The following is a 14270-nucleotide window of genomic DNA, read 5'->3' as shown; positions in this document are numbered from 1 at the left end:
CAGGATGGTTATGGCACTGCCATATAACCATATAGTTACGGCATTTTCCAGATCTACATGGAATTCCAGGTTGTTTTGGGAACTTTTGAAGAAGACGGATTGAAACAGCATGAAAGCGAGTCTTAACTAACACGGAACCGCAGCTAGAACCGTCATGAAATGTCCGTTGGGAGGTCCACAAGGTGTTAAAGGTCAAACTCTCACTAACAACCCGGAGTTTATCCCTACACATGAGTTCTTCTCTGCGCTCTACTCCAGACGCACAGAAACAATCTGATGACCACGATGAAATCACCGATTGGAAAAGCGAGTCGGGGTGGGTGTGGAGGCATGTAGCGACCGGCCCGCTCACACACACACACACACACATACACATATTGAAAAATGGATCTGGTTGCCACGGCCGTGAAGAGTCGGAATCATTCGTGACGGATAAGCATGCAAAGTCTCTGCCAACTGTTGACGCCGCCGCAGACTGAAAAATGAAAACAAGCGTGAGGTCACTGCGATCCCGCCTCGCTTCTTCCCCGTCGGCTCACCTGCTCATACAAGATGGGAGATTCCGCACAAGGTGAAGGGCGTGGTGGTACCTGGAAGAGGAGCGTGGCGTCTCCTGTTTTTTTTTTGGGGGGGGGGGGGTTTCTCACTTTGTGAATGGAATGCTTGATTAATTCATTTTCACTTTGATGGGTAATTGGGAGACAGGTCGTGAGCGGCGGTCATGCGTGTGCTAACGTGGCCGCCGGCACCACGCTTACCTGCAGCGGGCTGGAGCTGGGTGGGGGGGACCAGACACACCTAATCCCCCAACATCCTGACCTTAGCAAACCTGTCTCGGCTTGCTCGCCGCAGACCTGGCAACCCATTACCCCCCACCCCCCCACCCCACACACACACACACACACACACACACACACACACTCGTGGCTCTGCCCACCCTCGCTCCCTCTCTGCCAGCCCGGCTCTCACAGTGCCATGGGTGGCCTCTGGATTTGAGTTCCTTGGCACTGCTTATTCTGGCTTTGTGAGCTAATGCTGCGCCTCAAACCAGGAACAAAAGCAGTCAGTGCAAATTAAAGACCAATTATCCTCCGTGCGTGCTCGGGCAAGTCGCTCGTGTTAGTCTTAAGCGACGAGTGGGAGAGCCCCAGAGGTTGTAGTAGGAAGACGATGTTGATCAACTGCAGCGTCGCTCATGAATGATTCATGTGCGATCAACTCACATTAAACTGATATTTAAACGGCTTTACGCCGCGTCTAATGTTGCTACTCTGCACTTGTTTATGGTTTTATTCAAATCGGTTAAAACTTTGTGTGGTTGCCTGCTCAGCAGTTGTGTAGTGAATTATGTGACAGATGACATTTTTAGAGATTTTCTAAAGTTAGGCTCCCAACTTTTACACAAAACTTGAGGGGGTTTCTTTCTCAGCGGCGTTACTGGGCGTAGTGGGTATGGGCTTATTTTCCCACACTTGCCTGGATTAGAGCTGGTGGCTTTGTGTTTGCTCTGGATATAAGGCCCCTGTGAAACTAGGATTACTGCAGATTTCTGTCATAATGTTGAAAATGTTCAGTTTTAAGCACACATGTACATCAGAGGAGCGTCGATTCACATGATGACTCAGTGTTATGCAAAGATTTCTACCAGAGAAACCTAATAAAATACATATTTTCTTGATTTATAGAAGTCCTTTTGATGTGTTCTGCTTCAAATCTACTTGTTTGTACACTGTGTACAGAGTATTCCTTACCTTTTGGACATCTTAGCCATATACTACTGCATGTTGTAAAGAACTTTAGGCTCAGAAATGTAGCTTTTGTACCACTTCTAAAACCAATTTAGCACCGCTCTAAAATTGTCTCGTCAAGAAAATGTCAGTATTTCTTGTTGAATGAGGTCAGATACCTTATTAGTAATCAAACTGCAATGAGATGAGCCACTGACATACATCTGTAATTTATCGTTCCAAACCGGTGAACTTCCAAATAAAATGAAAATAGCCAAAGTTGTACCGCTGTATAAGACTGGGGAGAGACCAAATCCACAAAGCTCCACAATTTTAGAAAAGTTATTCATTCACAGATTGAGACAAGTTCTTTGACAAACGTGAAATAATTTCTGACAGTCATTATGGATTAATAGTTCAACATCATTTGTAGTAACAGAATCAATCGAGGAAATTACAAATGCTAGAGATCAAAACAAGTTTGCGACGCAATAAACCATGACATATTAATCACCACGAACGGTATGGGATCAGGGGGAAGGTATTGCACTGGGTGAAAAGTTACTTAAAGAGCAGGAACCAATTTGTGAAGCTGGGGCAGCATTCATCATGGTGCTTGGACATTGCTTGTGGTGTCCCCCAGGGATCAGTATTGGGTCCAAACCTATTTTTGCTCTATATAAATTATGTTACTAATATATTAAAAGTAATTAAATTAGTTCTTTTTGCAGATGACACAAATATTTTCTGTTTGGGGGGTGATTTAAAGACGCTACTAAGTACTATCAATAGTGAAATTTGCAAACTTAAAAAGTAGTTTAACATAAATAGGTTATCATTAAACTTAAGTCAAACTAAATGCATGATATTTGGCAACAGTAAAAGGGATACATAAGCGCAGTTAAAGGTAGATGGTGTGGAGATCGAGAGAGTTAATGAAAGTAAGTTTCTTGGTGTGACAATTGATGATAAACAAAATCTCACATAAAACATGTTCAAAACAAGATATCAAGAAGTATTTCAGTCCTCAATGAAGTAAAACACATTCTGGACCACAAATCACTCCACACATTATACCGTTCACTGGCGTTACCATATCTAAAGCACTGTGCTGAGGTTTGGGGCAACATGTTCACTACAGCCACTATCAATTCTACAAAAAAGAGCAATAAGAATAATTTATAAAATCAAAGAAGGTATAGAGATCAAATAAATTCACTCTTCTTAAAATCAGAAATATCAAAATTCACTGACCTGGTATACATAAATATTGTGTAAAGCAGTAAACAACCAACTTCCTAGAAATATTCAAAACTTGTGTTTGAACAGAAATGGGTGTTAAAACTGGAGAGAGGAATCAAGGTTCAAACACATTAGATTTTCACCGCACTAAAGTCCTTTTGTCTTTCTAAATGTGGAGTGAGGTTGTGGGACGGATTGGAGGTCGAGCACGACTCAATTAAAGAAAACTGTACAAAACAATAGTTTTGACAAAGCACAGGGAGGAAGACGAGCTGTAGACATGGGTTTAAGGTGGATTTATTAGATATTATTTATTCATATTTATATTTACCAATATTCTTATAAATACGAATATGTAGTTTGCCGGTAAACACGTACATAAATAACTACAGGGGTATGCATGACTGACGGTTGAGGCGAAGAAAGGGGAGGAGTCAATAAGCTTTGCTTCTTCCGACTTCTTGTCGGGTCATTGTTCATTTAGTTACTTATGTGTCACTTATATTTTGCTTCTTATGTTTGTGTTTTTACTTTATGTTTTTGTTTTATTGTTGTTCCCACATGTCCGAAATAAACTATTCATATCAAATCAATATTAACTATGATTACCTCTCGTTCGGATCAGAACATAGACATTAAATTTACACAGGAAGAAAACTTTCTAACCAACGCCTCAGTTTCAGTGAAAACGCATCGTTTTTGCATTATTGTCTCAGAGACATTTTGAAAATGATGTCTGTTTCCATGGAAACGACAGTAAGGTTGAGAACGATGCAGTTAACGTTCCAGAGCAGGAGTTTGTGCTGTCGGTTGTTCTTGTAATGAAACCACACGCACATGCGAGCAGAGAACAATACGCCATAAACATTAACGACGGCGAGTATACAGACATTTTGTATGGACAGACGTTGGCTTGTTATTACAGTGACTCAACTATAGAACTACCAGGTCCCAGGAGAACATGGACTCGGGGCCATGGCACTCTGGAGGCAAACGTTGTCATAATTGTCCATCTACTGAGCATGTGCAGAAGAACCATTTACTACGACCGCATGTAAAGTAGCAGATATTTACAAAAGTTGCGATTTCCCCCGTTTCCACGGAGACCAAGTCAGAGTGTTGTTGTTTTTTTAAAAAGTTGTGTTTTCAGTGGCTCCGTGCACGTTGCCATGGAAACCGACACCCAAAACACAACGGTTTCAAGTGAAATCGTCATGGTAACGAGTCCGAACTCAGTGTTATCTTTTCACAACGTTTTCATTTACAGAGTTTAAACCACGGGTGTCAAACATTTGGCCCAGAGGCCTGAACCAGTTCAACCTCCGGGTTTTATCTACGGGATAAATAGAACATGAATTTCGCTTCTTATATAAAAGTAACTGATGTGGATACAACACTGACTCAGGCTGGAAGATCAAGTGTGCGACAACATGAAGGTTGAGGACTGGTGCGTCCTGAGGACTTCAACCAACAGCCTGTAGAAAGAAAAACTCTGTCTGGCAGACAGCAGATCTGATCTGGTAGATTTGAACAACTAGAATACAACACATTGAAAAGTGAAAAAAGAAAGTCACATAGTTAGTTTTTAGACATTTAAATGTGTTTTGTATGAAGATGCATCATTGGTGATATAATTAACTTGAAATTACATATATTTGTGGGGAAATATTTTTATTTGTTTTAAATTTAAATGTATCTTTACCCAAAAACCAAAGGGAAACATTTGGAGTTACTTTCACGTTGACGTGTTATAATTTTACTGGTCTGATCCACTCAGGATCAGTTGTGCCTGGATGCACACAGAGCGCCAAGTACCGACCGATGTGTTCATTAATTTCCCATTAGTCAACAGTTTTTCCTCGGAGTCCCAGGGGAAATAGACTAACCCTGCCATTAGCCCCGACAATCCCTGAGGATCCCCCCCCCCCCCCGCCCGGCGCTTCCAACACCGCCACCAACACACACACACACACACACACACACACACCCACACACACACACATTGGGGGGAAAAAAAAAAAACCAGTCTCCCCGAGCGATGACCTCTTCACATGGCCTCTGCCATTCCGCTCCGAGGCTCGCTTTAAGCCCCGGCTACACCGTCCCAGCTTTATGGCTCCCCGCCTGTGCCCCCCTCCACCCTCAAAGTGGTGGGCCGTAGCCTGCAGTCCTCTGCGGAGTTAATTGACGAACACATTCTTGACTCGGGATCATTTAATCACAACAAACAATCGGGGTTGTGGAAGGAGGGCGACTGTGTCTCTGCTGGCTTCAGGAATGTGTTGGTCATCGGTTGGTGTGAAATACAAACTGTATCCAGTGTATTGGCGGGAAGTTTCGAGCCCGACGAAGAGTGTAGTTATTGTCATCATCACGTCAGAATTCACAATATACAAAGTGCGTTAGTTGAAGTTACAGTTTGGTGAATTAGGTATATTGTTCATTTGGAAGGTTTAAATCTCGTAATGTGTCAGTATTTACAACTCAAGCTGCATTTACACATTATTTTCATGTGAAAAAGAGAAACTTTTGTTGAATTTGGATGTCCGTTTATACAATAACGGTACTCGGAGGCACTGAAAATGCAACTTTTTGAAAATAACTCCCAAGGTTGAACTTTTCGAAAACGCTCCGACTCTGTCTCTGTGTAGATGGAGGAAAAACACAACTTTTTGAAACGTCGTTACTGCGCATGGTTCTTCTGCACACGCGTGACCAGGTGGACAATAACATCATCAGCCTCCACAGGGTCATGAAGTCACAGGAACTTCCTCACTGCTCTTCTTTTAGTTTAGATTTTCCATCCAGTTGTTTTGAGGCTGAGTTTCTCTTGTGTGTGTTTTGTGTTGGAATATCAATTCATCACCACGACGGCACGAGTCGTTCTGCGTTCCATAAATTCATGTTTCTGCAGTTCTGTCAGGTGTGATCGTTAACCTCATTATTCCAGATCAACTCTCGTGGAGCCAAACAGCCTTGGAACGCGTGAAGAACAAAAACATCCTTCAAAGCCTCAGTGACCAGGATTTATTATATTATGTCAAAAAGATCTCTAAATGACTTTCTCATTTCCTCTCCGCTGCAGCTCAGCGCTCAACCTGCGCACCAATCACCGTCGTTTAAGAATGGACAGGTCATTTTTCCAAGAGATCTGATTGGTCAGGAGGCGGGGCTGTTACACTCATTCGGATCTTATTAAGAAGGTAACCTGCTCTTGAGCAGGTTAGACATTCAGCTTAAGTTACCGGGGCGATTTTTCCCTGTGAGAAGTGAGCGAGCATCGTAGTACGGAAAACCCAGGGTTAATCCTTGAAGTTATCTCGACAAGAGAAAATGCGGCGTCGTAGTACAGGCCTCAGGAAAACGTACATAATTTCCAGCATTTCTAAACTAAACTTCTAAAACCAAGTGATGACTTGGGCTGTTTGAGTTTAGTTAAACATACGATATACAATTAGGATGTGTAGCTCATGTGTTTTTGTATTTATACCACCAAGTAACAGTGCTCTTTCTCTCGCCCCCTTTTCCATCTCATGCATCTGTAGTTCCCACTTGCAATGTTTCAGAAGGGAAGCACTTTGGTGACTTTGTGGTTTTTCCACAATCTTTCCTTCATTTTTGTTCTTTCATGTGCTTTGATACTGTGAAAAGGATATTGTGGTAATTTTGTGCAGCCCCAGTGATGACGGAATTCATTCATGAATCGGTTGAAAATGAATAACTGGTGGTCCAGTGGTTCCTGTATTTATCCAACCGAGTTGGATAAAGCAGTACAGACAATTAAACATTAAAAAACATAAACGTCCACAGTTGGGTCACATTTGACAAGATGTCCTTCTTCTGTCCTATTCTCTCCTTGACAGATTTGCGATATATATCGTTGATGAGTTGACTTTGATTGACGACAACCCAAAAACGAACAGAATTTGCAAAAATGTTTCAAAGTAGCTCATCAAATGACCTCATTTCCTTGATTCGGTCGGAGATGAGCAGATATCAGAGTTCGATGTGTCTGCTGGGAGTGGTGGTGAGGCAGGGGTGTGTGTGTGTGTGTGTGTGTGTGTGTGTGTGTGTGTGTGTGTGTGTGTGTGTGTGTGTGTGTGTGTGTGTGTGTGTGTGTGTGTGTGGGTGGCGGGGTGTCGATGGGTTTTCTCTAGACCACCGCAACAGGAAGTTCATGGACATGAGGTCACAGCAACAACACGCCATCTCCCCGGGATTTACAACAACTGGTTTCAGCCGGTATCCTCTGAAAGTTTTTCTTTCCTTTTGTTGGAGTCCAAACTTCTGATGCGACTGTGCCGTAGCCGTCCGAGCCGAACGGATAACTCACAATAATCTGCCATGTGCTGGAGAAGAAAAAAAAAAAGTCTGTTGTACTTTTGTTCTGTTTTCGTGACACATGCCGCTGACCGTTGGTGTGTCAACAAAAAATCCTCTCATGCGTTGTGTCATCCTCCAAAGATATCTGCAGAAACACGGTGACTCAAGCCGAGGGACTTTGACCGTCAAATATTTACCAACCGTCAGCAAACGGGAAAAGGGCTTGATCCTCATCTGCCTCTGCTTTGATCCCCCCCCCCCCCTAACAGAAAGTCTCCAGGTCCATCATGGAGGAGGGATACGAGCTGGATCTCACCTACATCACAGAGCGCATCATAGCGGTGTGTTTCCCGCGGGGCTGCTCGGAGGAGATCTACTCGCACAACCTGAAAGATGTGACGCGAATGCTCAAGTCCAAGCATGCGGATAATTACCTGGTCAGTGCCCGCCGCCTCGCTTTGGAGAGACGCGTGCAAAAAAAACCCACACACGGTCAATATCTGCCACTCATGATGAGAATCGCTGAGTCGGCGTTAAAGTCACGCGCCTGGTTTGTGATTTGTTATTTTTCTCCAGATCATCAACCTGTCAGAAAAAAGACATGACCTCACCAGAATGAACCCGAAGGTTGGTTTACTGTGACTCGTGACTGTGGTGCTGCTTATCTGTTAGTCCTCATTGATCAGCTGTGTCTGGTCAGACAACACCAACCATTGTGCAAGTTATCGAAAGTTAGGAAATCATTGCAGTTGCGACTTGCTTCTAGAAAAAAACAATACAGGTACTTTCCTAGTTGCTGTGAAGAAAACATGATTAACTGCTTCGGTATACTATTTAACGCTAATCACAGCTACTATGGCTGCAGGTTATTGTTTCTGTTAATTTGGGTTAGAAAAGCATACAGTCAGTGGGTGACGCCTGTATTGGGAACAGATGCTCCCCCCGCTCACATTATGTTATTGTGACGTCTTTTAGACTCTGGATACTGGCTGGCCAGATCAGCACGCTCCACCTCTGGATAAGATCTGCACCATCTGTAAGGCCATGGAGAGCTGGCTCAACGCTGACCCTCTACATGTGGTGGTGATCCACTGCCGGGTGAGCGTCCACACATCCAGCTGGGTTAGAAGCACGATTTTGATCGAACAAAGTAAAAGAAGAAAAAAACTGAAATTATTGATTATCTTTTAATTATTTATTACAAAGTAAGAGATTTGTTCTTAAGCCCCACTTACACAACTTTTTCAATTGAAAACGGAAAACTTTCATTGCCTTATGGGTTTTCTAAAGTTGCCCCTCTCCATGGAAATAGGGGAAAATGCAACTTTTTGAAAAAACAAAAAAAAACAATGTTTACCTCCAGAGTGTCATGACTCAAGGTCAATATTCTCCTGGGACTTTTAGAGCTGAGAGTCACCGTGATAACAATCCAACTTCGTCGTCTGTCCAGTATTGTACCTTAATGTTTATAGCACGTTGTTCTCTTCTCGTGTGTTTGTGGTTTCATTTCAAAAACAAATAACATGACAAAACATCTCCCAACATTTCATGGAATGGAATTGTTATCAATTGTTACCAGAACAAGAGTCCAACCAAGTAAAATGAAATCAAAATCTGTGTTAATCCCATTGTACAATTAAATATTAAAAATGTTAGCAGTGGCTTTATATATTTAATCATTTGTTAAGGGGTCTTTTATAATCTCAGTATTGTGTCATTTCACTGAGAAAAGCCCTCTGTACAGGGAGAACGTGCAAACCTCACTTTCAGACAGGTGCGTCTGAGACACACACACACACCGAAAAAAAAATCTGATATACTGGATTTGTCGGAAACGACTCAATCGACATTCATGTGAAACAATATGAGGAATTTTGCTGACTAAGATGCTTCATAACAGCTTTCAGTGTTTTGGTTTACGTCCTCTGGTCCCATTCTCAAAACTACTGTGTCAAGTGAAGCGAAGCAGAATAAAACACAGTTTTATTTTATTTTACTTTGGTTCAGACCACAAGTTCAAACACAGGCTAAATTGGGGTGAAACCACAATTGCTGCATGTGCAATGATTCATCTCCTGTCATCTTTTTTTTTTTTTTTTTTAGGGTGGCAAGGGTCGTGTTGGAGTCGTCATTTCATCCTTTGTGCATTTCACTGACGTATCAGCCAGGTAACTGCTCCCATGTGTCACCCGGTCACCATGCCGTGGCCTATAAAGCCTGTTTTTCCTCTGCGCTGAAGTACAAATTGATCATTACATGAGGCGATTTGGTCAGCGCTGGCAGAAAACAGCATCACAAATACACCACAAGTTCATGGATACTCACCATAAGAGACGTTTTAAACCGCGACCGATTGATCTGCTTCCTTTTAACTTGGGGTTAAGGTGATTTGGAGTGAGTCAAAGACAAGTCTTTTACATTCAAAGGAAAACCACATGATTGAAGCGGTGAATCACCGTGTATTGAATTGCATGAATCAACTTAGAAGCATGTCGGTTACTGTGGTGCCTCCTGGCCACAGTGTCAGTTTCAGGAAGTGCAATTCATCATGGAGACCACTCTTTGAGCATTTTCCGTAAAACTAACAGTTACTTCTAGAAAAGTTTACCTACTTCACAAATTACAGTAAACGGCATGTAACTATGTGCTCGGTGAAATCACCCTTAACATAGTTCTATTATTGTAGAGTTGCGGTGAAACGTAAGCTCAGTTCAGCTGAAGTTACATCAGTTCTTGGGAGGAAGATGCTCTATAATCTGGATTGGACTGGATATTTGTAATGCAAATTCTCAGGTAAACAGAGTTTTAGGGAAACAGTAACTGGTAGAATAACAACGAAACATTGAGAATTATTTGGCACTTGCCAAAAATCTTTTTTTTTTTTTTTTGACATTATAGATTATTTAGCTTGATTTAAAAGTTATTTACTTATTTTCAGTCCTTGAATTTACAGTATAATCTTAAATCTATCAAGTAGAATTTACTCAATGTGTGGACTTTCACTAGTTTTAACTACGGTAATTTTCTTGTCACACGTTTTGATATCTTATATTTGGGCTACCCTTTCTTTTTTTTGCAGTTACTCATAGTTAGACATTGCTTTTTAAAAAAATTAAATAAAATCTTGACTAAGTTCAAGATTACTGAGATGCTTCTCCTCCAGTAAACAGGAGTTTATTGAATATCACCTCACCCAGTTGCTAAAGCTTGTCGTGGTTTGATAAGTATTACGGAGAGACAGCAGCTCCGATCCTGTTTTTATCTGCAAAATAGATACAGAAGTGCTCTCATGCTCAGTTTGACGAGCTTTCGCAGGCGAGAAACGCTCCAAACAATGGCGTTATTCCTCCACGCAGTGGGCAGTGTGATGGACGGGCTCAGCGTGGTCAAAGTAACAAACGGAAAACAGGTATAGAGGAAGAGATGCTGACAACACAGCGGAGTAGCTTCGGCGGGGGAAACAGAGCCGTGGTGAAAAGGCTCCAGCGCCTGTTGATTTTAGACGAGCCCGAATAGCCAAGCTGTGCACACACTCCGTCCGGCCTCGCCATCCTCTTCTGACCCCCCCCTCCCTCTGTGTTTACTTAAGTCTGACATTCTCTTCCTCTCTGCTGGAATCCTTCGGTCGCCCTGCTTACTTTCTAACGCTCGTGTTCATTACGTGTGCGTACGTCTGCGTCCCGCTTAATTGAAGTTGGGGTTAATGCTATTCAATTACAGAGCAGAGTGTAATCTGCCTCTTGAGTCATAATTACCCAAAAGTGTTTAACGTGTGCGTGTCTGTGTTTCTCCCTTTATAAAGTGCTGATCAGGCACTGGACCGCTTCGCAATGAGGAAATACTACGATGATAAGGTCTCAGCTCTGATGACACCCTCGCAGAAACGGTAAGACCCAAAACACAAGCACGCCCTTCTGTTGGGCAACATACATCTTACAATGTGTTATGCGAGACACAGAGTACCCGAATGCAGTTTACCGGTTACAACGGTTAGTGGGAGGAAGATGCTCTAAAATCCGGGTGTTCGCACTTCTTGAAGCAGACATCTCTTGGAAAGGAAAGCTCAGTGCAATTTAGTGCTGCCAATTCATACGTGTTCATAAAATAAAATGTTATGGACACTTATATTGGGACAACCTTCATGTTTCTGTTGAATTTTTGGTGAAAAAGCGATTTGCTACTTTTTTGGTAAACAGAAGTTCAGTGAAATAGAAACTGTGAAGGTAGCAGCTAATGCTAATAGGAAACGTAATTGTATTCGCAGTTGCACATCTTTTATTTTGCCATCAAGAATACAGAGTTAGTTCGATCCTCCAGTTAACAAGAGTTTAGTGAAATAGAAACTGTTTGGACAATAGCTCATACTAATGCTAATGTTACCTCCTGTTAATCCTCTTTAATTTCACTATAGGGGAGAGATGGGTGCATTCAGGAATATTTAGACATTCCTAGTCCTTTAAACAGGAGTTAACTGAAAAAGAAACCCTTGAAACACAACACACAGAAAAAAAACCTGTTGTAGGGCTGCTATTGCTAATTATATTAGTGATTTTAGAAAGGCATGAGCCTATATGATAATTTTGCCAGTCTGAGTTACTTATGGATTATGACACGTTCCTCCCCCACTAAAGAAAGAGTTTAGTGAAATAGTAACTAATAGTAGTAATAGCAGTAGAACAGCTTTGGCTTATGCTAACAGTTAGCTCTTTGTTCCCTGCAGAGAAACAGCAGCTTTACAACTGTTTTCATGTTCATCGACATCACACAGTTCTGTAACTGCGATACTTATTTCGTGATAGTAATCATTTACTCCCAATTTACAGTAAAACATGACTTTATGATGATCTTTGGCAGCACCGTATCTAACAATGCGCTGTTCGAGAGGCACTTTGTTTTGACTTAAGAAACACTCAGATCCCGCCGCCCGGATGAGCGTCAAACATCATCAGTCTTTTTTTTTCTATTTTTAAGCAGAAAGTCATTGTTCATCATTTTAAAGAGAACGGGATCCCTCGGTGACCTGGTGTAATCCTAACCCCGTGTATCTCTTCGGTTTATCGTCACTCCCACCGACAGGGTGAAACTGGTTTCTCCCAACACCCGTATCTCCTTGTTTATCGCATATAATTCTCCAACAATGACAACAGTCACTGATCTTCAGAGGGACTGGAAAGTGGATTTTGTTTCCCTTGGAGAGCCATACGGAGTTCTTTTGTATTCATCTGGCCCTCATTCTAATCAGAATACCTTCATGTATACAGTAAAAAGACACTTGAGTAGCATCGATCCCGTTTCACTCAATTTGAAAGCACATGCGGTCATTTTCCGAAACGTAGCCGTCACGCTATGATAGTGATTTCACAAAGAGTTCCCATATAGGAGAGGTCATCTCAGGCTGGAATTTGAGGTAAGGGTTCACAGAAATGGGAAGAAGGCTCAGTTTCCGAGATTTAAATGGGAAATGGATTTCACTGGGAATCACATTCACCCAATCACACACCAATAGAGGTACTCAATGCCTGATACATCTATTTTGGGGTTCAGTATCCTGCTTCACACTTTGACATGTGGACAGGGAGAGATGGGCAATCGAACTTGCAACCTTCAGAGTGAGAGACGATCCACTTGTCAAATGCAATGAATGTTGTGCGAACTACGAGTTACGACTTGCGACTGTCGACCGAATGTCGTGTGAAGTTCCAGTGAACGTCGTGCGAATTTCGAACGAGCGTCTTGCGAATTTTGAGCGAATGACTATTGTGAATATTGAGTATGCGTTGTGCGAATTTCCAGCGAAAAGACATGCGAAACTTGCGCATATGTTCAACGGAAGTCGTACAAATTTCGAGCGAGCGTTGCATGAATGTCGTGCGAGTGTTTTGTGATGTCGAGGGAGAGCCGTCACTGACAGGGTGAAGCAAAAGTCGTGCAAATACGAAGTGAAGGTTGTGTAGCGAGTGTCTTTTTGAGTGACGGTCAAACAAATTTAGTGTTTAATGAGTCATCTACTAATGTCGATCCAGTATCGTCTCAATGAGGAATCGAGAGTTTGTTTGATGATCCAAAGTACTAGATCAGTGTGACCCTGCTTCAAAAATGGTGCCGTTTAGTCATAAGGTGTCACAGCCCCATGAGACAAGATTTTAGTTGTTTAAGGCCAAATGTATATTTTTGCGCGGTCAATATGCGAGTGGAAACGCTTGTATCGTGCTGTACAATAACGCTATAGTCTTCTGTGCTTTCCTATCAGGTACGTTTGGATCCTCAACAGTTTACTGAGCGGCTCTATGAAGATCAACGCCTCCCCCTTGTTCCTGCACTGCGTCATCCTTCATGGGATCCCAAACTTTGACGCCACCAGAGGTTAAACTCATAACATTTACGGCTACACACAGCTGCCAGTCCCCGTGAAAACTCAATCCCTGCAACAAAAGCAATCTGCCACAAGTTACCACATGAGAGCTGGAGCCATAAACAATATAGAGTCTTATCTGGAGTTTATACCTTTCACTACTTATTTTTTCCAGTGCCTTGCGCGCATGCTCAAGCAGAAAGGAGGTTGTGTATGTAATGGGGGGGGGGGGGGGGGGGGGGGGCTTCCCACTTTCCATTAAAACCCTGGGAATTCTCAATTTGCATGTAAATGACTGTTTTCATTACTTTTACTGAGACAACAAAGGTTTTCCTTTACGTCATGGAATTAAAATGTCATGACAACAGCTCCTGAGCTTTATGGTGATGAACTTCTTTGCTGCACATACAACCTCGAAGTAGAACTTCAAGCTTCTGGCTACGCTCACACAGTCGACTATTGTCCAAAGGTTTGGTATTGGTATTACAGTGTTAGTATTGGTATTGGATCGGTTTCTGAACGGTGTTGTACTGAATTGGTATCAATTTTGAATCGGTATCGGATGGTTATTCGGTATCTGAATCTGCTCGGTATGTCTGTATTGAATGGACATTGGATTACTGTCG

The 14270-nt window shown here is 42.3% G+C and overlaps 1 protein-coding gene across 1 annotated transcript in view; it reads left to right on the top strand.

The window, feature by feature from the left end:
• The window catches only part of tns3 (tensin 3), a 43659-nt gene that overhangs the window by 4677 nt on the left and 24712 nt on the right, over positions 1–14270 (top strand). Inside the window, exons 2-7 of the mRNA XM_080479764.1 lie at positions 7562–7729; positions 7869–7919; positions 8268–8390; positions 9396–9460; positions 11095–11178; positions 13543–13655. Coding sequence (XP_080335890.1) covers positions 7580–7729; positions 7869–7919; positions 8268–8390; positions 9396–9460; positions 11095–11178; positions 13543–13655 — 586 coding nt within the window. The 5' untranslated portion in view covers positions 7562–7579. The remainder of the gene's footprint in view (positions 1–7561; positions 7730–7868; positions 7920–8267; positions 8391–9395; positions 9461–11094; positions 11179–13542; positions 13656–14270) is intronic.

This window comes from Lipophrys pholis (assembly GCF_963383615.2).
Source record: "Lipophrys pholis genome assembly, chromosome: 1".
Taxonomy (NCBI): domain Eukaryota; kingdom Metazoa; phylum Chordata; class Actinopteri; order Blenniiformes; family Blenniidae; genus Lipophrys; species Lipophrys pholis.
Note: the sequence above shows the minus strand (reverse complement) of the source record. Positions and strands in the feature narration are given on the sequence as shown.